The sequence below is a fragment of the Mustela nivalis genome (genome assembly GCF_964662115.1).
Source record: "Mustela nivalis genome assembly, chromosome: 13".
Lineage (NCBI taxonomy): Eukaryota > Metazoa > Chordata > Mammalia > Carnivora > Mustelidae > Mustela > Mustela nivalis.
The window spans coordinates 9,883,035-9,909,893 of NC_139032.1; the positions used below are offsets into that span (position 1 = coordinate 9,883,035).

Consider the following 26,859-nt stretch of genomic DNA (forward strand, 5'->3'; position numbering starts at 1 on the left):
GTATAGCTTATTGGTAATGTCTGTGGGCTAGGGATGAGGTCAAAGGAGTTTATTATAAACATAAATATAAAGGAGGGCTTTCCATGATTAACGATGAAAGTGTCATGAACCAAAGAATATGATAAATGAACACAGGTTACCTGAGTCCGAATAAATGAAAAAGAAAAATAAATAAGAGTAATTCATATACATTGTAATAATTTGGATATACATGTAAAATATACAGTTATAAGAAAGAAAAAAGTTTCGCTGGTTATTCCTTCAGGGATAAAAAATACAATTAACATAGTAGTGTTACAGCTTCCCATTCTTCCCCCTATGAATTAAAAAAAGTTTCTTAATGATACTAAAAAAAATGTCAGATTGATGGAGTCTGTTCTCTACCGGGACTGTTGAGGTCAGGCTACCCGTTCCAGGATCCCACCACCCGGGTCTCAGTCGGTGCACACAGGGACAGCACGGAGGCTGGCACCATAACAACTCCGCCCAGCTCCGCTCAGGTTTAGAGAACACGCCCCGGGGGTGTGGTCAACTTCTCTGGGGGCGTGGCTAAGAGGCGAGGCGGTTCTCCGCCTGAGCTCAGGTAATCCGGGCGGGACCGGGAGGTGCCGCGCGTCGCGGCGTGATGACGTCAAGAACGCGTCCGGCGTGGCGCTTGCGGCGTGCGCAGCTGCGCCTCGGCGTTTTGGTTGTGTCGGCTGAGGGGAGGTGGAGGCGTAGTGTGTGCACTTGGCCGGGATGTTCCCGGCTGTGGGTGTTGTGGGCGAGGAAGAGGAACTGGCGGAAGAGGACTGTCCAGAATTGGTCCCCATTGAGACGAAGCTGAGAGAGGAGGAGGAGAAGGCTGGTCCCGACGCTAAGATCCCAGTCACAATTATCACCGGGTATTTAGGTAACTAACCATCCCGGTCAGAAAATGCCGTGAACGCTGGTATCCTGGGATTTTGGGGGCTGCCGGCGCCTCTTTACCTCAGGCATCCGGCCCTTCTGGCCGACAGCACGTGTCTCTGAGGTAGGGGCTGGGTCCCTCCCTCCCGGTTGGGGTTGCTCCTCATCTCGTGGCTCGAGGACGCCCCGATCCCTTTGCGTTACCTGCCCGTTTATCAAGGGAACCAGTTAACCTCGCATTTTGAAAACGAGATTTGGCTTTGCCCCTAGAGGCTTGGGCCCGCCCCCTCGTTACCCACGTGGCCGCTCGCCAGTCTTCTCCGTGCCTGAAGCTCGCGAACCTGACTGGAGAGCGGAAGTAATCTGGGTCACCCGTTTGGGTTTGCTTTCTTACCTGCTCGTCGGGGCAGGAAACACCCAGCCTTAGGTCTGTCACCTTTACAGGGTGCCCTGTCTGTGCCCGACCCACGGGGGGGGGGGCGGTCCTTTGGTAGCTTCCCCTTCCCCCACGGGCCAGCCCCTTCCAGCTGTTCGGGGAGAGGACTCCTAGCAAAGGTGGTTTTTTTTTGTTTGTTTGTTTGTTTTTTGTTTTTGAGGTTTGTTTGCAGAGCGCTCTAGGAGAAAGTAAGGATCAAATCTCTCCCCTCCCAGATGCTCTTTCTCACGCCGGCGACGTTCAGGAGTGCACACGGGCACTTGAACTCGTAGGTGTGTAACCGTGCAGTTCCCTGAAGGCCAGTGTGGGGGCTTGCGCGGGAGGAGCTCGGACGACTCTGAGGAGCAGGAGTCTAAAGCCTTACAGTTCACGGGAAGGGCTCGAAGCAATGCAGGACCGCATTGCGAGCGGGCGGGAAGTTAAGAAATGTAAATAAAGTGAGATGATTTGGGGTCGGTGATACCATTCCTGGATGGTGCCGGAGACAGCCACAAACTTGGTGCACCTGAGGGTCTTTTACGCAAAAATAGGAGTTAAATCTCTGGTGTTGTCGTTTTTTAGCTGCTGCTTCTCCTTTTTCTTCTGGACTAATTTTATAAAGGGATTTATTTTTGATGTGTCCCCACTGTTATGCAGAGGCTGCGCCACTAAGCAGTTGAGCAGATTCCTTGTCTGAGACACAGTGGCTCAGCCTCGCCCCTCTGGCCTTGACCATTTTTCTCATTCCTCGGTCACTAGAGCATTGGAGGTAACGGTCTAAAGCTCAGGAAGAGGACTTTTGCCGACCACCTTGTTGCTGATTATAGGGGATCTAGTTTCACTACTTATTCTTGGCTATTTTCTCTTTTTTGAAATATTGTTGTATCAGCTTTCATCACATTTTTCTTATGAAATTTCCACGTACTTCTCTGGCTTTTGTTTTGTTTTTTGTTTTTTGTTTTTATTTTCTCCCACCTCTGTTCATCCTTTTCACTTCACACTCAGATAGTTTCTATTTTGATGTCTCACAGACATCTCCAACGTAGCAGGTCCAAAACTTCATGTTATTTTATGGTCCAGTTCTCCTGCTCCTCTGATTCCAACAACCTGGAATATTCTAAAATTTTTCTAACTAGCCTTGTGTCATGTTTCCCTTTAATATATTCTCTGTATTTTAGCCTTAATGATCTTCGTAAATGTCAACTGTGTCGCACCCTTCAGTGATTTCCATTTGGGTTGCTGTTCAAATTCCTAAACATGAATCGACTGGTCCTATATGATCTGGCCCTTGACGGTCTTTTTAGCCGACCAAACTGTGGTCCAGGCACATTGGAGCTTTTACTTTTAAACAATACCAAGTATTTTAACCCCTGGAATCTTTTTCTTTTTTGTTACTCCTCTGCCTAGACCTCCCTTTTAGGTGCTGCCTAACATCTTGTCTATCTCCTGTCCACTCTATAATTCCGTGGCATCCTTGCCTCTCTGTCCGTCTGAACTACCTTCCATTTCCCACTTTCTTAGCCTTTCTAAGCATTGTAAAAGTAGAGGCAGGTTGTCTCTGTTCTGTGCACTTGCCACCAAGGCCCAGCATGAGATCTGCCCCATAGTAGACTTTTGAATGAATAAACTGTGCCTCAAGTCTTCTGCTTCATAATGTGGTTAATTATTAAGTCCTAGTAATTTTCTTAGAAGGTCTCCTATATCCACCTCTGTTTTCCCATTTTCACTGCCACTGCCTAGTGCCGCCCTCATGTTCAGGGTCTCTGTCTCACATTTGGACTGGTTCTAAGAATTTCCTCATTGCCCTGTCTCCTTAAGCTCTGTCCCTTTCATTCTATACCTCACACTTACGTGATGTTGAGGTTTTTAAAGCTCTCTAAACATAAACTTTTAATCCCTTCAACAGCTTTTAAAGGAATAAGACTTAAAAATGTGAAGATATTAATACCCTAATGATCATTAAATCCCTTCTAGTTAGAGGCTAAAAGTCTCCTAAATGTACTTCAGAAGTTGTGTACAGGCTTACATGTAATAGTTCTTAGCAGCACTGTTTGGGAAAATAAAACACTGGAGATAACCCAAATATCCACCAACAGAAAAGTAAATGAATGATACACTCATACAACTGAACTACACTACTATAAAGTTTTTTTTTTTCTTTGAACTTTGGTGTGTATAGTTGTTCACAAGGGAAATGTTTTTCTTTTTCTTGAGCTGAACATACTAGGTTTAACATGCCACCTACTGGATAAAGTTAGTGTAGCTTTATGAATTTTTCTAAGTACTGAATATTCTGTATATTGTTAACATTTTTTACATCATTTCTCCCATTTTTTGTGTGTGTTTTATGGAAAGGTAGTCAGATACAGTTGACCCTTGAACAGTGTGGGGGCTAGGGGTGCTGACTTCCTGCATGGTAATTTTGGACTGCCCCAAAACCCAGGTAATAGTCTACTGTTGACCAGAATCTTTACTGGTGATATAAACAGTTGATTAGCACATATTTTGTATGTTATATATATTAAATATTGTACTCTTTTTTTTTTTTAAGATTTTATTTATTTATTTGACAGACAGAGATCACGAGTAGGCAGAGGCAGGCAGAGAGAGAGAGAGGAGGAAGCAGACTCCCTGCTGAGCAGAGAGCCCGATGCGGGACTCGATCCCAAGACCCTGAGATCATGACCTGAGCCGAAGGCAGCGGCTTAACCTACTGAGCCACCCAGGCGCCCCTAAATATTGTACTCTTAACAATAAAGTAAGCTTGAGAAAAGGAAATGTTATGAAGAAAATCATAAGGGGGAAAAATACAGTAATGTACTATATTTACAGAGAAAAAGCCATGTTAAGTGGACCTACAACCCACACAGTTAGTTGTTTGAGTGTCAGCTGTATATATACACATATTTTCTTATAGGTTACTTTAAGCACTAAAAGTAGCCCTATAGTCTGTTTGAATTTGTGTGGTTAATGATGGATATTGAAATAAAAGATAGGCTTTATATGTAAATTTTTGGGAAGTAAAGCATACATTCTTGGCTAAGAAACATTGTCATCATGTGAAGGTGTCTAAATATTTTAAATAAAGTACATTAGTAATTTAAAGTTTAAATTTTAAACTTAAATTTAAACTTAAATGTAAAGTAAATTTAATTTACTTTACATTTAAATACAGTAAATTAAGTACATGAGTACTTTATTCGCTGGAAGCCATTATTTCAATAATTCCTTACTTAATAGAAATTTTAGATGTCTTTATATTAATTATATTATAAATTGTATAGAAGGCATATTTTTGTTGTATGAGGTTGAAGAAAACTGTGATCCAAGTTGAAGGCATATTTATAAATATTTACAAAGTTTTATTTCTACATAAAGCTTTTTTAATATTTTGCAAAGGATACTCTAATCTTTTCCTTTAGAATCTTCTATGCCATAGTTAAATAATATTTTAAAAATAGCACACAAATTTTAAAAACATTGGGACTCTATTTTTGTGTCTATGCCTTTAAAATTAGCCTTTGAATGTTTTTAAAACAAGTATTTTTTTTTTTTTTTTTAAGATTTTATTTTTTTTTTTTTTTTTGACAGAGAGAGACACAGCAAGAGAGGGAACAGAAGCAGGGGGAGTGGGAGAGGGAGAAGCAGGCCTCCCACCGAGCAGGGAGCCCGATGCGGGCCTTGATCCCAGGACCCTGGGATCATGACCTGAGCCGAAGGCAGACGCCTAACGACTGAGCTACCCAGGCACCTCTAAGACAAGTATGTTTTACAGGTGCTGGGAAGACGACACTTCTGAACTATATTTTGACAGAGCAACATAGTAAAAGAGTAGCAGTTATTTTAAACGAATTTGGGGAAGGTAAGTAAAGTTCAGTGAATGTGATGCTATAAGAATTTATAGGTAGCTTATGGTAAATTTTGATATTCCATACATAAAAATGAAAATACAAGGTATCGTAATGTGAATACATTGATGCAGATAGTTTTGGGAAAATTAATTTCAGTTCAGCTTTCTTTTGTACAGATTTGAGGTACTGAAATTAGATCGTTTTTATAAAATTTTATAAAACTTCAGAATTCATAATAACAGAATTAAATTAAGTTTTTATATGAAATAACTCCAGAAGTAAAAAGCTAAACATGTGAAAGAAAGTTCTTTAAGGCTTTTCTATGTACTTTTATACTGACTGTATTGTTCACTTGTAACTTTTGAAAAATTCTTTAAAATGTTCCAGTTTTCATAAGTTTATGTTGTTGGGTGTTTATTGTTTACAAAGCATTTAAAAAATAAGTTAAATATATGGTTTCTATCTCAAAATCTGCAGTTGTCTGTGGAAATATATGCACTTAAAATTCCATTTTTTAATTTTAATATTGAACTGTGCTTTTAAAAATACATATACAGCAGTGTTAGACACAATTTTTTGATTCCTTGTAGAAGTTTTTCTTCTTAAGTGTGAATTTTAATTATAGCTCACTTTTAGCCAAAAAATGTATCTTATGTTGAGCTATTTCTTAAAGTATACTATTTTCTCTGTTGTAAATGAATAAAGGAGCTAGGTTTTATGAACAAGAAGGGAGACCTGTTAAACTTGATTTCTCATTTTTTTTTTTTAAAGATTTTATTTATTTGACAGAGACACAGCTAGAGAGGGAACACAAGCAAGGAGCGTGGGAGAGGGAAAAGCAGTCTTCCTGCTGAGCAAGGAGCTTGATGCGGGGCTCTATCCTAGGACCCTGGGTCATGACCTGAGCCCACGGTAGACTTTCAGCTATTGAGCCACCCAGGCGCCTCTTGATTTCTCATTTTTTTTTTTTTTGATTTCTCATTTTAATAAGCTATTATAAGACTAGTAGACTTAATAAGCTATTATAAGACTAGCTTCTTAACTGATCTGTTGGACACTGATCATTACATTTATTATTGTTACTATTTTTCTTTATTCCTTCTGGATTGTTTATATAATTTTATATAAACTATTTATTTGCAATACTTTCCTTTGCATTTTATTCATATCCCCTATACCTTGAATTCTGTAGCAGTCCCTTTCAAAGCTCGTTATCCTTGCCTAACTGAAATATAAACAAAAAATATATGCATAAAAAATTACTGAATTTTCTTTTGTGGCCATTCACTTTACTAGATATTTAGAACTCTTCCTTGGCTTTGGTATATTTCTTTATTGGAGGAAAAGTAAGATATTTAAAATCATTGTTGTATGGTAACAAGCATCTCAGAATTTCACATATATATTACTCTTTCTTAAGTAAGCATTGCTAGGAAATTGATTTTAAAATTTTAATTTTTAAATGGGCCAAGCAAACTTCCTCAAAAAGAACTAGGGTTTTTACTCATACCGGGAATATTGGGTAGTCTGTCTAATAGAAACAAAAACAATTTTTAGAAGAAGAATGGGAAGAAAAAAATAGATAAGGCAGTCTTTTTTTTAAAAATTAAATTAATTTATTTATTTTCAGAAAAACAGTATTCATTATTTTTTCACCACACCCAGTGCTCCATGCAATCCGTGCCCTCTCTAATACCCACCACCTGGTACCCCAACCTCCCACCAAGGCAGTCTTTAAAGAGGGTTAAGGGCATATAAAAACCACTATATTAAACATACTGGTTGGCCATGGCCAAGGAGTACTTTTGAAATAGCTGCTTTATTAGGATATAGGAGTGGGCAAGTGAGAGGACCAAAGAAGAAGTAGGTATGAGTCAATTTTGGATTTGTCTTGTTAGGGACTTAAATCCTCTTTAAAAAGTAAAAGCCTAGGGGCGCCTGGGTGGCTCAGTGGGTTAAGCCTCTGCCTTCGGCTCAGGTCATGATCTCAGGGTCCTGGGATCGAGCCCCGCATCGGGCTCTCTGCTCAGCGGGGAGCCTGCTTCCCCCTCTCTCTCTGCCTCTCTGCCTACTTGTGATCTCTGTCTGTCAAATAAATAAATAATTTAAAAAAAAAAAAAAAGTAAAAGCCTAAATAATCTAGAGTAGTATAGTTTAAAACATTGAGGCTACATAAGCAATGAAAGAATGAAAGTTATAAAAGATGTTTGTATCAAATGATTTGATATCAATTTGAAATTGATATCCTCATCTTTGCTTTTGCTAGTGAACATAATCTAAAGAGTGCTTCTTGTTAATTATTCCAGGAAGTGCAGTGGAGAAATCCTTAGCTGTCAGCCAAGGTGGAGAGCTCTATGAAGAATGGCTGGAACTTAGAAACGGTTGCCTCTGCTGTTCAGTAAAGTGAGGAATGTGTTTATTGTGTGCTTGTTGGTTTGTTACAAATGTTTATTGATTATCTTTCCAGCTTTGGTTTTCTCGTGTAATGTAACAGACTTATGTAGTCTACTTCATTGTATTTCCATATAGAAAATAACTTATTAGGATGTATTTTCTTAAAGTGTTTCTTGCTATCCTATTTATTTTTTTGTCTGCTCTAATGCATTGAGTTTCTTTTTATTGTCTTTTGATGTCAGTGTTTAATTATTAATTTCTGTTTTACATGAAAGTCACATTTCATGTGTAAAAATTATTATTTTACATTAAATGAGTCATTGGTCCTATTTCCAAGGATTCACCTTCTATAAACAAAATAAATGACCATCAAAGGTGAAAAAGCTCACATTGTGTTCCACTAGTGGTAGTTGCTTCCAAGGACAGTATCTGGGTTTGTTTTTTGGGTTTTTTCTTTTGTTTTTTTAAGATTTTATTTATGTATTTGACAGAGAGACAGTGAGAAAGGGACCACAGGCAGGGGGAGTGGGAGAGAGAGAGAAGCAGGCTTCCCACTGAGCAGAGAGCCCGATGTGGGGCTCTATTTCAGGACCCTAAGATCATGACCCAAGTCTAAGGGAGATGCCCAACAACTGAGCCACCCAGGTGCCCTGACAGTATCTATTTTTTTCACTAATAGACCATAGATCTTAGAAAAGGACCTGACATACCTATTCACTCAAATATTTTGTTGAGTGAATAAGGAAAATTAATACCTGTACTGTTGACTTTGTATATTCTAGTGAACTAAATTTTTTCTACATTGTTTACAACTTAGGTATTTGACTTTGAGTCAAATATATTAACAAATCTAAAATCCTGACATTTTCTTGAAAACCAGTAAATATTTTCTTGGGCTGTGGATGTTCTAAGAGAAAAGGGAAATTAAAGTCTGGTACCCTTACTCAGAACAGAATTGAAAAGTAGTGATTGTGTCCCTTTAGATGTTATATTAAACCATGGTAATTCATAGATTTTATCATTGTTTTGGATGTTGAGTTTTTTCTTTCGTGATGCTATAAAAATAGCAGATTTTAACTTATCGGGGTTATTAAAGTTTCCTCTCCTTTTAATTTTAATAAAGTTAAAATATTAACTCCTCATGTATCTGATTTATTTCACTTATCAGTATATATGCCTCTGTTTTTCACTACCATTAGTAAATATTGATGGATGTTGTATTAGCAGTTTGGGAATGAGTTAAATTTTTACATGCCTAAAGGTATTTTTGTCTCAGGTTGCTAAATATATTTTAAAATGTTTATAATGATCGCTTTAAAATATTCAGATAATCAACTATATTTTATATTTTGGTATTCTCCAGGGACAATGGCCTTAGAGCTATTGAGAATTTGATGGAGAAGAAGGGGAAATTTGATTACATACTATTAGAGACAACTGGGTTAGCAGATCCTGGTAAGAAATGACGTTATTAATAACCGGAATATAGTTCTTAAACATTTTTAAGGTATTGAGAAATATGTAAAGTAAGCATTAAACCTGTACTCTAGACTAAAAATACTGGATTGTCATGTTTCTTTTGGAGATAAATCATAATCAAAGTACTTGGTACTTTTAACTTGATAATAGGATTGAAGTTCAATTGATTGATTTAAGACTACTGGTAGGAACAGGAGGTGTTAAAAGTATGGAAATTGGGGAAAAATAAAGACATTCCACTTCTGCGTTTTACTTTTATATCTGATTGATTATACTCTACAGAGATCTCACTTCTGATTACTTTTTTTTTTTTTTTAAGATGTTATTTATTTATTTCACAGACAGAGATCACAAGTAGGCAGAGAAGCAGGCAGAGAGAGAGGAGGTAGCAGGCTCCCTGCTGAGCAGAGTCCGATGCGGGGCTCTGGGATCCCAGGACCCTGGGATCATAACCTGAGCCAAAGATGGAGGCTTTAACCCACTGAGCCACCCAGGTGCCCCCTGATTACTTTCTAATCCAGCTGTCTTGGAGGTCATTTAAAGATACTTAAGGACTTTTAGACTCTAATCTCATTATTACTTAATTGTCTTTCAGTTAATTATTAGCAGTTTGTTTTTCTACTGAAGTTGAAATAATTTTATTTGTAAATACTGTCCTTAGGTACAGAGTTAAAATAAGGCTAATGGACCTTTTTCCTGGTGTGGAATTAATGATTACCCATGAAATTTTTTTTTTTTTTAATTAATATTTTATTTGTTTACCTGACAGAGAGCTAGAGAGAGAGCACAAGTAAGCAGAGCTGCAGGGAGAGGGGGAGAGAGAGAAGCAGGCTATCCGCTGAGCAGGGAGCCCGATGTGGGGCTCGATCCCAGGACCCTGGAATCACGACCCGAGCCGAAGGCAGCTGCTCAACCAACTGAGCCACTCGGGCGCCCCTACCCATGAAATTTTTATCTCTAAATAGAATTACATGTAAATTTCTCTTTTGAAAGCTACACAAAGTTGAACTATTTTAACAGTTTCTCTTTCCTTCTTACCAAACATTTTTTAGGTAACACCTTTATTCCTAGTTTGCAGAACATTTTGTGTTCATTGTATAAGTCTGACCATACCTTTTTTTTTTTTTTTTTAATTTGAGTTAATGGTATTGGGCCATAAAGCAATATAAAAGACTATATAAAAGTACTGTTTAGGAATAATTTATTAGGGGTCATAACTGTTTAAAACAGATACTGAAGTATGCTGAAGGGCCAAATGTAAACAGCAGTTATTGTACTTACAATTGTTGCATAATAACATTGTCCTTCTGTTTTAAAATTAGTGTTGAGTTGGGCTGTTTTGGTTCTGTAGTAAACCATACTATGTGTATTTTCATACATTTCCAGTAGATTTGACTGATGATAGAACTTGGACTATTATATTGATACTAAATATTAAACCTGGTAAGATGGGAAAATATATGCCTTCTTTTTGAAATTGCAAATATCAATTTCTTTCATGGTAGCCACTTCGTAGAGAAGAAACTCTTCTCTATGGGAAACTCTTGTAACTTTGATTTGAGAGTAGGTGAGTTTTAAAACATGGTTGAGCTTTTCAGAGGGAGAAGGAAGGTTAAATAATGATCTCAGAGAAGGCTTTTGTACAAATTGTAGGTATAAATAGGTTAATGTTTGTAGCTTCTACCTTTCTTTAGAATGAAGATTTTATTGTTTGAGTAAAAATGGAACATTTGTTATAAAAAAAAAATTTACCCGATATCTAAGAAAATGCAAAGAAGAAAATTAAATCACACTGTATCTCACTACCATGAAATGCAAGTAGATACGTTTTATTCCAGGGATTTTTCTGTGACAATGCTACTTGCTGAATGACAGCATCAGTGTCTGAAACCTGTGAAAAATGCAGATTCTTGGGCCCCATCCCAGATCTACTAAATCGGAATCTACTGGGTGAGCCCAGCAGTCTATTTTAATAAGCCCTCCAGTGGATTCTTATACATTTCATGAATTTGGGAAGCCCTGTCCTATGTGCTTCTGAAAGCTGTATAACAGACAGTTTTTAAAAATGTGATTGCATTCTTTGTGCTGGTCTTAGTAATTATTAATTTAGTTTTACTTGAATCTAAAAGGAGAGAACTTGAAGGCAGTTCAAGATGGCAGCTTAGGAACACCTTGAACTCTCTCTTTCTGTAGACACACTAGATCTGCAGTTACTTATGGAATAATTCCTGCTCAGAAAGAACTGAAAACTAGTAGAACAGCTCTTTCTACAATAAGGAAATCAGGGCCACATTGAAATGGATAGGAGAGGTGGAGACATAGTTTTGCCAAGAATTTCGTGCTTGGTGCAGCAAGTCAGAGTAGGGAGGGGTTTCATAGGTCTGGTGTCTTTACCTGAGGAGGGATGGGTTTTTAACCCACTTAGGGTATGCCAACCCTTGGAACCTGCACTGGAAAGATGAGGCTCCCCAAATGGATTTGGAAACCAAGGGGGCTTGTGTATAGTGAACCTGAGAGGCTGAGGGGAATCTGAGATACTCCTTTTGAGGGGCTTACGCACAAGCACACTCATCTTGGGACCCAGTGCAAAGGCAGCAATTTGAAAGTGTCTGAATTATATGGGAAGGAGATTCATTTGCTAATTCTAAAGTGTTTGCTGGAGTAGCTGGGACCAGTTGGTATTTTCTTTGGGTCCAGAGGTGCTTGTGAGTGCCATTTTTGCATTCTCCTTTCACTTGGCTAGTGCAGTCAGTCGCCATGGACACAGACAGCTCCCTAAAGCCATGCGTGTGCCTTGTCCCAGCCATCTCCGTGCCTCACTAAAGCCTTGGGTATATCCTGCCCACGTTGTTCTCCTGCATCCCTAAAGCCATGGATGTGCTCCACCCTCAGTACTCCTGCAACCTTGCTGAAGTCTGCCTTTAAGTGCGGTCCACAGAGGGAATGTCTGTTGATCACTTGTCCCTGGTGGCTGGAAAAGCTTGAATTTCTGCACCCTATGGGATTATAATAGGAAGGTAGTTTGGGGAGGGCTACCATACCCAAGGTACTGCATAGACAGCCTGCTGAAACACACTACTAGTCTGCCTATGAGGAAGGCCCATCCACTTGTCCTGGAGCCAGCCTAAGGGACAGGCTTCAAAGATCCTCTCAAAATGTAGCCAGGGAGACACCACCTTTGATCTCTCCTTCGGCCTCAGTGTAGCTTGGTGGTGCCTTCGGAAAGTTTGTGTGCTTGTCTGAAGCCCTGATTTTTGCAGGTTGAGTTCAGGAGACACCTCCAGATCTCTTGGGCTGGAGGTTAGCTGGGTTTACAGTGGTAGTGCCACAGGGCTGTATATTTGTATACTCCAAAAGCCCCTTCCTGTGGATCTTTTTTCCAATGGATCTATCTTCCAGTCAGTCTGAAACCAGGCACTGAGATCATTCCTTTTGGAACACTGGCAGGTCTTGACACACTCTCAACAATGTGGGATCTACCAAGAATAATTCAAGCTAATTAGTTAACATAAAGCTTCAGAGAGATAGCCAAAAGCTAGAGCAACGTTGAATTATAAGGTTTATCTCCTATACAAGGCCACTCCTTCAAGACTGGGAGAAGTAACTGTTTTGCTTAATAATTAGAAACAGAGAGTCAAGCAAAATGAGGAGACAGGAATATTTTCCAAACAAAAGAAGGACACAAAACCTCAGAAAAAAGACCTTAATGAAGTGGTGATGACTAACCAACCCGATAAAAAGTTCAAGGTAATGGTTATAAAGATGTTTACCAGAGTTAGAAGAATGGTTTAGATTGCAACAAAGTAAGGTAGAAAATATGAGGAAGTACCAAATGCAAGTCACGGAGCTGAAGAGTACAGTAACTGAACCCAAAAATATACTAGAAGGTTTCAGCATCAGAAAAAGTGAAGAAGAATGGATCAGTGACCTGGAAGACAGGGCAGTGGAACTCAGCCAAACAAAGCTACAACAACAACAAAATTAATAAAGATAGCTTCAGAAACCAAAGGGACAATATCAAGTGAAATAACATTCATATTATAGGGATCTCAGAAGGAAAAGAGAGAATGAAAGAGAAAACTTCCCTAACCCAGGGAAGGAGACAGACATCCAGGTCCCAGAAGCACAGAGAGTGCCAAATAAGATGAACTCAAAGACATCCACATCAAGAGACATAATTACAATGTCAAAAATTAAAGAGAGGGTCTTAAAAGCAACAAGAGAAAAACAACTTGTTAAGTACAAGGGAATTCCCAAAACCCCATCAGCTGATAGTTCAGATGAACCTTTGCAGGACAGAAGGGAGTGGCATGATAGATTCCAAGTGCTGAAAGGAAAAAATTTTCAGCCAAGAATATTCTACCTGCCACAATTGCCATTCACCGTTGGAGGAGAGTTTTCTAAATGAACAAAACTTAAAGGAGTTCACCACTAAATTAGTCTTATAAGACATGTTAAAGGGACTTCTTTAAGCCAAAAAGGAAAGGTACTACTAACGAGAAAACATGGGAAAGTAAAAATCTCTCTTGTATGTGCAAATATGTAGTAAAGGTTGTAAATTAACCATTTATAAAACTACTATGTGGGTTAAAAGACAAAAGTGAACTTAAGTATAACTATAAAAATTAAGAGATACACAAAGAAGATGTAAAATATGACATCAAAAACAAACGTGGAGGGAAGAGCAGAAATTAGAGTTTTTATAATACATTCAAATTTATGGTACTTTCAACTTGAAATAGGCTTTTATTTATATATAAGTATATGTAAATATAAAATCTATAAGCATATGAGTATACAAACAAGTATATAAACAAATATGTATATATATAAGCTGCATGTATATATAAGCATATTTTGTATGTATATGTAGTCTGCAAGGGAAGTGAATGAGAGAAAAAACAGGAACTACAAAAATAGCCAGAAAATAATTGAGAAAATGGCAAGAAGTACATATCTATCAATAATTACTTAAAATGTAAATGGACATACTCTCCACGTATGTATGTAAATGGATATACTCTTTTAAAATAATTTTTATTTTTTTATTTTTTATTTTGTACATCTTCAAAGATGTCTATTAGTTGAACAGATTAAAAAAAAAGACTCATCTCATCTATATATTGCCTTTAAGAGATCCACTTCAGATCTAATGATGCACAGACTGAAAGTGAAGGGGTGGAAAAGATATTCCATGCAAATGTAAATGAAAGAAAGCTGATGTGGCTCTACTTATATCAAACCAAATAGACTTTACAACAAAGTCTGTGATACAAGATAAAGGGCATTGCACAATGACAAAGCGTCAAGCCAACAAGAGGATATAACGTTTGAAAATTTTTATTCACTCAACATAGGAATTCCTAAATATATAAAGCAAATGTTAACAGACTTAAGGGAGAAATGGACAGCAATACTATTAGAAGACTATAGTACTCCATTTACATCAATGGATAGGTTATCCAGACAGAAAGCCAATAAGAAAATAACAGCCTTAACATATGAAATTAGACGGACTTAATAGTGTACAGTTAAGCCTTGAACAACATGGGTTTGACCTGGGTAGGTCCACTTACAATGCAGATTTTTTACAGTACGATACTGTAAATGTATTTTCTGTTTCATATGATTTTCTCAATAATATTTTCTTTTTTCTTGTAAAAATATACAAGATTGTATCATTTGTAATATCTTACATAATTGTAAGAATATGATAGTAAGAATTGTAAGAATATGATACAAAGTACAACCTATAAAATATGTACTGATTATTTATACTATCATATGATAGTATAAGTAATATATACTATCATATGATATGATATGTAAGAATTGTAAGAATATGATAAAAAATACAGCCTACAAAATATGTACTAACCGATTATTTATACTATCAGTAAGGCTGTAGGCAATTAGTAGTTAAGTTTTTAGGGAATCAGAAGTTATATTTGGGCCATCTGGGTGGCTCAGTCAGTTAAGCCTCTGCCTTTGGCTCAGGTCATGATCCCAGGGTCCTAGGATCAAGCCTGTCATTGGGCTCCCTGCTCATCGGGGAGCTTGGTTCTCCCTCTTCCCCTCCCCCTGATTGTGTGCATTTGTGCACTCTTCTGTCCCTCTCTGTCAAATAAATAAATCTTTTTAAAAAAGTTATATGTGGATTTTTGACTGCATAGGAGGTCAGCGTCCCAACTCCATTGTTCAGGTGTTAATTGTATACAATTCATATCATCCAAAAGCAGCAGAATATATATTCTTCTCTGCATATGGAACATTCTCCTATTAGATCACATACTGGACTACAGAACAAGTCTCAGTCAATTTAAGAAGATTGAAGTCGTGTCCTCCGATATCTTCTTCAATGATAGTGGTATGAGACAAAGGCAATTATAAAAAGAAAACTGGAAAAATCATAAATATGTGGAAATTAAGTAGCATGCAACTGTTATAATCAATGGGTCAATGAAGAAGTCAGGAGAAATAAAAAATACCTCGACACATGAAAATGGAAAGACAACAATCTAAAATCTATAGGATGCAGCAAAAGCAGTTCTGAGAGTAAGGTTCATAAAGACAATTCTACCTAAAGGAACTAGAAAAAGAACAAATGAATCCCATAGGTAATAGAAGGAAAGAAATAATAAAGATTCAGAGAAGAAATAAATGACATAGAGACTAAAAAAAAAAAAAATAGAAAAAGAACAATGAAAGTAACCTGTTTTTTGAAAAAGATAAAATCAGAAATGAAAGAGAAGTTACCATACCACAGAAATCGAGGATCAAAAGAGACTACTGTGATAATGAAATGGGTTAATTCCTAGTAACACATAATCTCTCAAGACTTCCAGACTTCCATGAAGACATAGAAAATCTGAATAGATGCATTGCTAGTAAGAAGATTGAATCTGTAATAAAAAAAAACGTAGTAAGCAAGTTCAGGACCAGATGTTTTCATTGGAGAATTCTACCAAAAATATAAAAAAGATGTAATATCTATTCTCAAACTCTTCCAAACTATTGAAGAGAAGGGAAAGCTTCTAAACTCATTATAAGGTCAACATTACCCTGATATCAAATAAGAAGGACACCACCAAAAAAATAAAATAAAAAAAAAAATTATAGGGGGTGCCTGAGGTGGCTCAGTGGGTTGAGCCTCTGCCTTCGGTTCAGGTCATGATCTCACGTCCTGGGATCGAGCCCCGCATCACGCTCTCTGCTTGGCGGGGAGCCTGCTTCCCCCTCTCTCTCTGCCTGTCTCTCTTCCTACTTGTGATCCCTCTCTGTCTGTGTCAAATAAATAAATAAATAAAATCTTTTAAAGAAAAATTTATAGGCTCATACCTGTGATGAACATAGATGTAAAAATCCTCAACAAAATATTAGCAAACGGAATTCAACAATATATTTAAAGGATCATACACCACGATCAATGGAATTTATTCCAGGAATGCAAGGATGCTTTAACATCTGCAAATCTGTCAGTGATACACCACTTAACGAAGTGTGACAATCATGTGCTCATCTCAGTAAATGGAGAGGAAATCTTTGATAAATTTCAGTGTCCATTTATGATAAAAAACTCTTAAGGTGGGTATAGAGGGAATGTACTTAAATATAATAAAGGCCATACATGACAAACTATACTCAATGGTGTAAAGCTGAAGGCTTTTCCTCAGCTTGGGAACAAAATAAGGATGCCCATTCTTGCCTGTTTTATTTGATATAGTATTGGAAGTCCTACCCACAACAATAACACAAGAAAAAGAGATAAAAGCATCCAAATTGGAAAGAAAGAAAACAATCACTTTTTGCAGATGACATAATTCTATATATAGAACACCCTAAAGACTCTACCAAAAAACCAAAATAAGTGAACTTAGTAATTTGCTGTATACAAAATCAGTATATACTTATCTGTTGTGTTTCTATGTAATAAACTGTCAGAGAAATTAAGGAAACAATCCTTGCAACAAGCCTAACAAAACAATTTGCATCAAAAAGAAAATACCTAGGAATAAACATAACTAAGGAAGTGAAAGATCTGTACGTGGAAAACTGTAGGACATTGATCAAAGAAATTAACTCACCAAAATAGAAAGTTACTCCATGCTCTTTTTTTAAAGACCTAATACTGTTAAATGTCCATACTACCCAAAGCAATATATTCGTTGTCAACTCTTTCAGAATTTTAATGCCATTTCTCACAAAGCTATAAAAATATTTTAAGTAATCTCTACACATACACCCCAACATAGGGCTTGAATGCATAACTGTGAGATCAAGAGTTGCGTGCTCACCTGACTGAAGCTGCCAGGTGCCCCACAACAAATAATTCTAAGGTTTGTGGGGAATCACAGAAGACCCTGAATAGCCAAAGCAGCTTTTTTTTTTTTTTTAAAGATTTTATTTATTTATTTGACAGAGCACAACCTGGAGGGAGGGAGCTGTAGGCAGAGGGAAAGGGTGAAGTAGGCTCCCCACTGAGAAGAGGACAAGATACAGGGCTTAATCCCCAGACCTGGGATCATGATCTGACCCGAAGGCAGATGCTTAACCACCTGAGCCACCCAGGTGCCCCATAGCCAAAGCAGGCTTGAGAAAGAAGAGCAAATGGGGGACACCTGGGTGGCTCAGTGGGTTAAGCCGCTGCCTTCGGCTCAGGTCATGGTCTCGGGGTCCCGGGATCGAGTCCCGAATCGGGCTGTCTGCTCAGCGGGGAGCCTACTTCCTCCTCTCTCTCTCTCTCTGCCTGCCTCTCTGCCTACTTGTGATCTCTCTCTGTCAAATAAATAAATGAGATCTTTAAAAAAAAAAAAAAAAAAGTGAGAGAGAAAGAAGAGCAAATGGGAAATGTCACAGTCCCAGACTTCAAACTGTACTTCAAAGCTGTAATATGAAAACAGTATGGTATTGACATAAAAACAGATCAATGAAACAATAGAGAACCCATATATAAACCCATGCTTTTCTGGCCAATTAAACTATGACAAAGGAGGCAAGAATATACAATGAGCAGAAAAGATTCTTCAATAAATGGTGATGGAAAAACTGGACAGCTACATGAATGAAACTAGACTACTGTCTTACATGATAAAAAAGTTAACTCAATGGAGGGAAGACTTGAATATAAAACCTGAAACCATAAAACTCCTAGAAGGAAACAGATATTTAGCTCCTTGACATCCATCTTGGTGTTGAATTTTTGGATCTAACTAAAAGCAAAGGCAACAAAACAAAAATCAGTAATTGGGACTATATAAAATTAAAAGTCATTTGGACAGCAAAGGAAGCCATCCATAAAATGAAAAAACAGGAGAAAATATTTGCAAATCATGTATTTGATAAGGTTAATATCCAAAATGTGTAAAGACTCAGTAGCAAAACAAAACAAAAAACAACTGAAAAGAATGCAGAGGATCCAAATAGACATTTTTCCAAAGAACATATGGAGGTGCCCAACAGGCACATGAAAAGATGCTCAGATTCACTAATTACCAGGGAAATGCAAATCAAAACCACAGTGTGATACCACCGGACACCTATTATATTCAAATCGGCAAGAAATAAGTGGTGAGGATGCAGAGGAAAGGGAACCCTCATGCACTGTTGGTGGGAACGCAGACTGGTGCCGCTACTGCAGAAAGTGGTGGTTTTCCATTTGCATACACTTTCATTACTATGGTGATTCCTCGAAACATTAAATATAGAACTATCATGTAATCAGCTATTTTATTGTATGTACTTTTCTGAAGAAAACGAAAACTAATTTGAAAAGATATTTGCACCCCTATGTTCATTACATCATTATTTACAGTAGCCAAGATATGGAAGCAACTTAAGAGTTTGTTGATGGATGAATGGAGAAAGATGTGCTATATATATATATATACAGTGGCCTTGCTATTTGTGACAACGGGAATGGACCTTGAGGGTATCAAACTCTGGGAAATAAGTTAGATTTCATCAATCTGTGGAACCTAATAAAAGAAAAAACAAAACTCAGATACAGGGAACAGATTGATGGTTATCAGAGGGGAAAGGGTTTAGAGGACTGAAATGGATGAAGGGGGTCAATTATGTGTTTTGGATGGTAACTAGATTTCCTATGATGATCACTTTGTAATGTACACAAATATGGAATCATTATACAATACACCTGAAACTAATATAAGGTCAAATACCATTTTACTCAATTAAAAATATGTATATTATATATGTAAACCACCTAAAGTTAGCCAACATGTGTTAGATACTCCACTAATCACCTATTAATGTCATTAAAATGAATTTAATAAATTACTCAATAAAAGGTGGGTAGAAGCAAAAAAATTACTACGTAATTGAAAAAAGAACTTGAAAGAATGAAGGAATCCTAAATTATCAGAAAAATGCTTTTCCACTGGAAGGGATATGAGTTAAGGGGATAAAAAGGTTATAAAGAGCATAAACAGGGGTGCCTGGGTGGCTCAGTTGTTAAGCTTCTGCCTTCCACTCAGATCATGATCCCAGGGTCCCAGGATCGAGTCCCACTTTGGGCTCTCTGTTCAGCAGGAAGCCTGCTTCTCCCTATCCTACTCTCCCCTGCTTGTGTTCCCTCTCTTGCTGTCTCTTTATCTGTCAAATGAATACATAAAATCTTAAAAATAAAACCATAAACAAATGGGATGAGTTAGTTTTAACTATATGTGTCAGTTCAGAGTATTTCTTGACTCCCTGACATAAAGGAGTAGGGAATGAACACTATCACTTAGTGTGGTTGATTTATTGTATGTGGTGGTGTTAAGATTTCTAACATTTACATTCTCTCATACTTTGTTTAGTTCTATGTTAAACAGTTTTAGTCCTCATTAGCTCAGTACTGTGGCTTCTCCATTCCTGAGTTGATGAATCTCTTGATTGGACTGATTTTCATGGTCAGGTAATCCTTTAAAGCTACAGATGCTGTGTTCCTTCACTTTTTTTTAAATCTTAAAAAAAAAAAAAGATTAAAAAAAAAAGATTTAAAGAATTTATTAGAGAGGGAGAGAGAGTTGGGAGCAGGGACAGAGGGGAAGGGAGAGAAAAGTCCCAAGAGGACTTCATGCTGAGCGCAGAGCCCGACGTGGGGTGCAGTCTCATGACACAGATCACGACCTGAGCTGAAACCCAGAGTCAGACTCTCGACTGACTGAACCACCCAGGTTCCCCCCTTCTTGAGGTCTTGCATACTTCCTTGAGAATGCTTGTCCTTTGTTTTTATAACTGAAGGATTGACTAGGTACAAAATTTCCAGATCACAATTAACTTCCCTCAGAACTTAGCAAATATTACTTCTTGATCTCTCGGTAATTTTTGGTTGGCTGGATTTCCTTTTTTATTTTATCAGAAAGGATTTATGAGTGATGTATTTTTGAGTTTTAATGCTTTTGTTTCCTTTAATGTATTGTGTGTGTCTATCTGGTGTTTTCATTGTTGAAAAACAACTTGGCAGGAGATAATATCGTTAGGGAACACTTTCATTAGAACTTTATGGTCATTATCTTATTATATTAGGGCAATGACTGTTACTATAGAAAAGTCTAATATTTTTTTTTCTGCCTCCTGGAAAGTGACTTGCTTTTTCATCCAAAATGCCTGACAATTGTTTCCTTTGTTTTTGAAGGTCAGTAATATAACCAAAGTACATCTACATGTCCTCTGTAATCATTTTTTCTTGGATTACAGTATGCTCTTTTGTCTGTAAATTTATGTATTCATTTAGGAGCATTTTCCTTATTTATTACCATAAGGATCTTTTTTTTGGTCCAATTATTGGGTCCTCTACTTTATGACACCAATTTCCCCTATGTTGAATTTTCTTTTGTTCTCCCTATCTTTTATCTTCGAATTGTCTTTTGCTTCTGTATTTAATCATCTCACATGTTCCTTTTTGTCAGTAATTCTGTTTCCACCAGTGTCTATTCCAACCTTGATCTTTTAAAAGAATTCGTTAAGTAATGATATGTTTATTGGGTATATACATTTATTTCTTTCACAAAGTACCATTTCATATTACTCTGCTTTCTCTTGCCTTTGAGAGTTTGTTTTTAATTGATTATGTTGTTTTTTAAGTTCTCTATTATGAATAGACCTTTCAGAATTTTCTTTGATTATGTTTCTTTGGTTATGTTTCCTCCCAGAATGGGTTCTATGCCATTTATATGCCTTATTCATTTCTTTAACATTTTTCTTTCTTTCATCTTTTTTGTTTTCTTCTAAGCTGTAATATTTGTGCATTGGTTTTTTCAGCATGTTGGTGATTGGCGTAGAGAACATTGGTCTACTTACATATGGTGTTGAATTACTTTTAATATCTTACCCATCTTACCTAAACGTGTTTTTCTCCTACACCTCAATTTGAATGTTGGGTATTGCTGGGAGCAGGGAAGGGGAAGCAAAGGAAAAAGGGTGACTGAGAGATCCAGTCAGATCTCTCAGATGGGCAAGCAGACTTTCAGGCTCAGCTCTCTTTAAAGTACCCAAGTGTTCCTCCCTTGAATTTCCTCCAGCTACTCATGAATATATATTCCATATCTAGTGTGGGTATATCCTCGAGCCTCAGACCTTTCGATTCATTTTGTTCTGAGCCCTAGAAGGTGACCCCCTCCTCCAAAAATGTAGAAATGGTGAATGCCTGGGTGGCTCAGTTGGTTATGCGACTGCCTTTGGCTCAGGTCATGATCCCGGAGTCCAGGATCAAATCCTGCATCGGGCTCCCAACTCCATGGGGAGTCTGCTTCTCCCTCTGACCTTCTCCCCTCTAATGCTCTCTCATTTGTCTCTCTCTCAAATAAAATCTTTTTAAAAAAATACAGAAATGGTTAGAAAATTTACCCTTGGTTGACTTTTTCCTGTATTACTTACTTCTTGTTCAGTTCCCCATACCATTTTGAAAGCTGTTTCTGGTAAGTATTTGGATTCTGTAAACTCTTCCCCTACAACCATTTATTGATGGGCGTAGAATGAAGAATTATCAGAAGTCACATAGGACTTTGTTTTCTTTCTTTCTTTTTTTTTTTTTTTAAAGATTTTATTTATTTATTTGACAGAGATCACAAGTAGGCAGAGAGGCAGGCAGAGAGAGAGAGAGAGAGGAGGAGGAAGCAGGCTCCCTGCTGAGCAGAGAGCCTGATGCGGGACTCGATCCCAGGACCCTGAGATCATGACCTGAGCCGAAGGCAGAGGCTTTAACCCACTGAGCCACCCAGGCGCCCAGGACTTTGTTTCTTATTTAGACTATCACTCTTCAGTATTCATCGTAGGAGGTTATATATTTTGTTATTGCTAATAAAAATTTGGCTTTTAAATTTTATTTTAAATTTTTGTTGTAATTGGTTTTGAATAAGGGAGATTCTATAATCTAGCTAAGGGTTTCTTAACACTGGCACAACTTAAATATTTTGGATTGGATAGTTCCTTTTTGTAGGGGATTGTCTTATGGATTGTGGGATGTTTTTGTTTCTTTGTTTTGTTTTGTTCTGTTTTTTGCCTTGTGGGATGTTTAACAGCATCCCTGGCTTCTACCCACTAAATATCAGCACCATTTCCCTAGTTGAAATGATTAAAAATATCTTTAGACGTTGACAAATACCCCCTGGGGAGAAAAATCAGCCTGGGTTTGGAACTACTGATCAACTTACTCTCTCATCTTTATTCCTCTTGCTAAACACACCTGCATCTGAGTTTCAGATAGTTGCTTCTTGGGTAGCCTGATATTACCAAAGATGCACATCAGATTTAGAAAAAAAAGCTCCAATACCCTCTTGTAATTCAACTTAATACAACATGAATGTTAACTGTGTGGGACTTGTAAGCTATTTGAATAGTAATCCATGAATTTAAAAAAAGGTTTATGAGCAAGGTGGAATTTTATTGAGTGAAAAAAAATTAAGTCTCTTTTATGACTTACTGTTTGGAGTAAATGATGCTCATAGTAGATTTCCTTTTTTCCCCCTCATTAATTAAAATCATGTTGTTAGCCAAGTAAGTGAAGAAAATTCTTATTGGCAATTCAGTTGTTTCCCGTTTAGGAGACTGACACTCTCCAGTTCTAAGCTAAATAATTGTCATGGTAAAGTAATTTCCTTGAAAAGAACAGGCATTGATTCTCTCCTGTTACTCACAAATCCTATTTCAGTCAAATTGGAAAACTATTAAGTTTTTGGGAAAAAATCAATAGGTATCAGGAAACCATTAGATCTTGTGGCCCTTGCTATATCTTGCATGAGTAATCACTGTAAACAGCTGACAGGTATTTCACTGTTGACACAGAGTGATGCTTGGGGGACCACATCTCCTCGGGCTAGGTGGACAGCTTCAGACATGGGAATGAGTTCAGTTATCCTTGTTTTTCCCCAGTACTCATTCTTTTAGACAGCCCTGTCAGTAACTGGACCTGTGATGCTTTGAAAAATCACATACTTTCTTTACGGCCAGTTTCCCTTTTCTTGCGTAGTGGCATACTGATCAGGGTGTGTGCTTTGCTACTGAACCAGTGTGCGTCAAAAACAAGTTTCAATTTCTTATTTAGAAATTATTTTTCCTCAGACCCACATTTTATATCAGTATTAAATAAACAGTATAAGGTTTTACTGGTAATGCCATAGAGTATACAATTTTGCCTCTGGTCTTTTTTCTTCTCTAAAACTTACAAGTTTTTCTCTTTTTCGGTCAAGTGGCTTCCGAATTACCTATGTTGTGTTTTGCTTCCCTTTAGAGAGATAACTGATTATTTATGAACTGCGTGATTATTAAATTAGGGACAGAAAACATAAAAATAATTCCCATGTGCACATATCCATAGTACTAAATTATTTGGTAGTATCTATTGGCAGATTATTATGGCATCGGCAGAAGCTTGGTGTTGGGTTTGTATGTGATAAGAGCTAATCTGTTTTTCTTTTCCTTTCTTTCCTTTTTTCAGAGTTGGGGGCAAAAAGGGAGAGGGGAAGAAATGAGTACAAATAGCAAAAGATTCTGTCATTGTAATTCCCATAAAGAAATTTGGAAAGCCATACATCATTTGTATATGTGTTTGCCTAATTCTGTTAGGACATGTTAAAACAGCCTAGTTAGCATAGTGTTTCTCAGTTTGAGTAAATATTTTTGTTTGATGAATATTTTATATATTTTTCAGGTGCTGTAGCTTCTATGTTTTGGGTTGATGCTGAATTAGGGGTTGATATTTATCTTGATGGTAAGTTGAAAAGCAAATATTCTTTTGTTTTCAAGTAAAATGTTACGGTTAAATTTTTTGTTGTTGTTCACATTATAATTTTAATCTTCGCATTTTTACTCTTTTTAAATTTGTTTAGTTTGATAATGAAGTAAGATTCCAAAGCCCCATTCAGTGGTAGAACTAGATGTAAGGTCTCAGTGTCAGCTCCCAATTTAGTGCTTCCGCTAAGGTTTTCCTTTTAAAATGCTATGTCAGTTTCTTATATCCTATATTTGATTTATTCTACTTTATTTAAAATATGCAGTATGAGGATTCTATTTTTGCTTTCATTTTCCCTTGAAGATAAGAATTAAAGTCCCCACCCACCCCTTACTTCTTTGCCTTAACACTTTTGGGCAGTTTTATTCATAGACTTTATTTAAGATATAAGGAAACTTTCTGCCTACCCTTTACCTTTCTTTAAACCAGGTCTTCCATAGACTCAAGAGTGAAATTTAAGACTGTGCCTAATCATTTGGCTCTAGTGTATGTAGTGTGTAGCTGGTTGAATTCCCTAGGCATCATCAGACTCATTCTGCTCTTACCATTTGAAAAAATTACTCGACGTACAAATTCAGAGGTTGCCAAACTAATTGACCGTTGGAAACTTAGGTACGTGTTATGGAAAATACTTGTGTGAGTTAGATTTGGTGCAAATTACTAGGAATAAGATATCTTAAGGTATCTCAGATTTATTAAGCAGTAAATTAAATGTTAAGAAAAGTCTTGATTTTGGGGCACCTGGGTGGCTCAGTGGGTTAAAGCCTCTGCCTTCGGCTCAGGTCATGATCCCAGGGTCCTGGGATCGAGCCCCACGTCGGGTTCTCTGCTTAGCAGGGAGCCTGCTTCCTCCTCTCTCTCTGCCTGCCTCTCTGCCTACTTGTGATCTCTCTCTCTCTCTGTCGAATAAATAAATAAAATCTTTAAAAAAAAAAAAAAAAGAAAGAGAAGTCTTGATTTTGATAATGTGAATATAAACTGGAAATAACCTGTCTTGATGGTTTATCACATCCCAGTTTATATTATGGAATTTGTCTCATCATATTTTGGATTGTAAGCTTTTTTTTTTTTTTTTTTTAATGTTACAAATATTCTCTCACTTTTCCTATTTTTTTTTAATTTTTTATTTTTTATAAACATATATTTTTATCCCCAGGGGTACAGGTTTGTGAATCACCAGGTTTACATACTTCACAGCACTCACCAAAGCACATACCCACCCCAATGTCCATAATCCCACCCTGGATTGTAAGCTTTTTTAAGGCCAAAGAAATCTTATTTTCTTATTTACTTCTTTGTTTATTCAATTAAAAAAGTATTTTATAGCCTCTCTAATGCTTTAAAATGGTGCTAGGCACTCAGTACACATTTGAAATGTATCTGCTTGTTCATAGAATTGAATTAAATATCAGCTTTGGCACAACAACAAAAAAATATTTACTGAGTAAAATTTGTGAATTTAAATAGGTTATGATTTTCATTCTTAAACATAAAGGTGACTAAAAGATGTATTCTTTTGTAGGTATCATAACTGTTGTGGATTCAAAATATGGATTAAAAGTAAGTTGAAAGATTGCTGTGAGTTGCTAATAATTTGTTAAAAGCTAGGTATCTGGGAATTGATTATATTATTTTTTCTACATTTTTGTTTGAATATTTTAACAAAAAGTTTTAACTTCATCTGTTGCTCATATCATAAGCAATAGATGAAACTTCTGTGTCTTTTAATTATTGTTTTAAAATTAAATATTTATTTTTTATTACTCTGGCTTAATGTGATAGAAGTTGGAAGTGTAATATTTTGTAAAGATGATATTACAGCATAAAGTTTGGGTATGTGTAACTCCTTACTGGGACTCAGCCTCAATGTTGATGTATTTTTCCATTTGGTAGAAGCAATTGAGATTGATAAAGCATATGAGAACTTTTTTCTCGTGCTAAAGTTCTATCAGACACAGACTGGAAACCACTGCATTAAAAAATAATTGCTTGGGGCGCCTGGGTGGCTCAGTGGGTTAAGCCGCTGCCTTCGGCTCAGGTCATGATCTCGGGGTCCTGGGATCGAGTCCCGCATCGGGCTCTCTGCTCAGCAGGGAGCCTGCTTCCTCCTCTCTCTCTCTCTGCCTGCCTCTCGGCCTACTTGTGATCTCTGTCTGTCAAATAAATAAATAAAATCTTTAAAAAAAAAATAAATAAAATAAAATAATTGCTTTACCTTATTTTGAAGAAATCAGGATTTATACATATGTGTATTGAGGATAAACTCTCCCTTAAAAGGCAGCCTCCTGTGAATGTTTTCGTAACTACCAAGTTCTTCAAATGCATTTAAATGAACTTAAATTCATAAAATGCACTTAGTAAGATTTTTAGAAACATGTTGCATAAAATAAAACAGTATTTTTCAACTTTCCAAGTGAAATATTACTAAAGGGAAAAGAGAATGAAATTATCCTCCATCTCCCCAACTCAATCTAGGATGTGGATAGCCTTCTAAATAATCATTTGTCAGAAGTTTAAATTTAATATTTAAAAATACACATTCGGGGCACCTGGGTGGCTCAGTAGGTTAAGCCTCTCCCTTTGTCTCAGGTCATGATCTC

General features: G+C 37.0%; 1 protein-coding gene across 8 annotated transcripts in view; it reads left to right on the forward strand.

The window, feature by feature from the left end:
* Positions 1 to 585: 585 nt before the first annotated feature.
* Positions 586 to 26,859, forward strand: part of LOC309846978 (zinc-regulated GTPase metalloprotein activator 1A) — a 55,478-nt gene continuing 29,204 nt past the window's right edge. Inside the window, exons 1-8 of one of the 8 annotated variants that reach the window (XM_082696666.1) lie at positions 632 to 892; positions 1,159 to 1,246; positions 1,485 to 1,596; positions 5,079 to 5,165; positions 7,461 to 7,557; positions 8,912 to 9,003; positions 24,179 to 24,238; positions 25,782 to 25,819. In XM_082696666.1, the coding sequence (XP_082552792.1) occupies positions 8,943 to 9,003; positions 24,179 to 24,238; positions 25,782 to 25,819 (159 nt within the window). In that variant the 5' untranslated portion in view covers positions 632 to 892; positions 1,159 to 1,246; positions 1,485 to 1,596; ... (1 more) ...; positions 7,461 to 7,557; positions 8,912 to 8,942. Of the gene's footprint in view, positions 1,013 to 1,158; positions 1,444 to 1,484; positions 1,597 to 3,727; positions 3,747 to 5,078; positions 5,166 to 7,460; positions 7,558 to 8,911; positions 9,004 to 24,178; positions 24,239 to 25,781; positions 25,820 to 26,859 lie in introns of those variants that run through there. The other 7 variants (XM_082696668.1, XM_082696665.1, XM_082696667.1 and 4 more) reach the window with 7 other exon arrangements.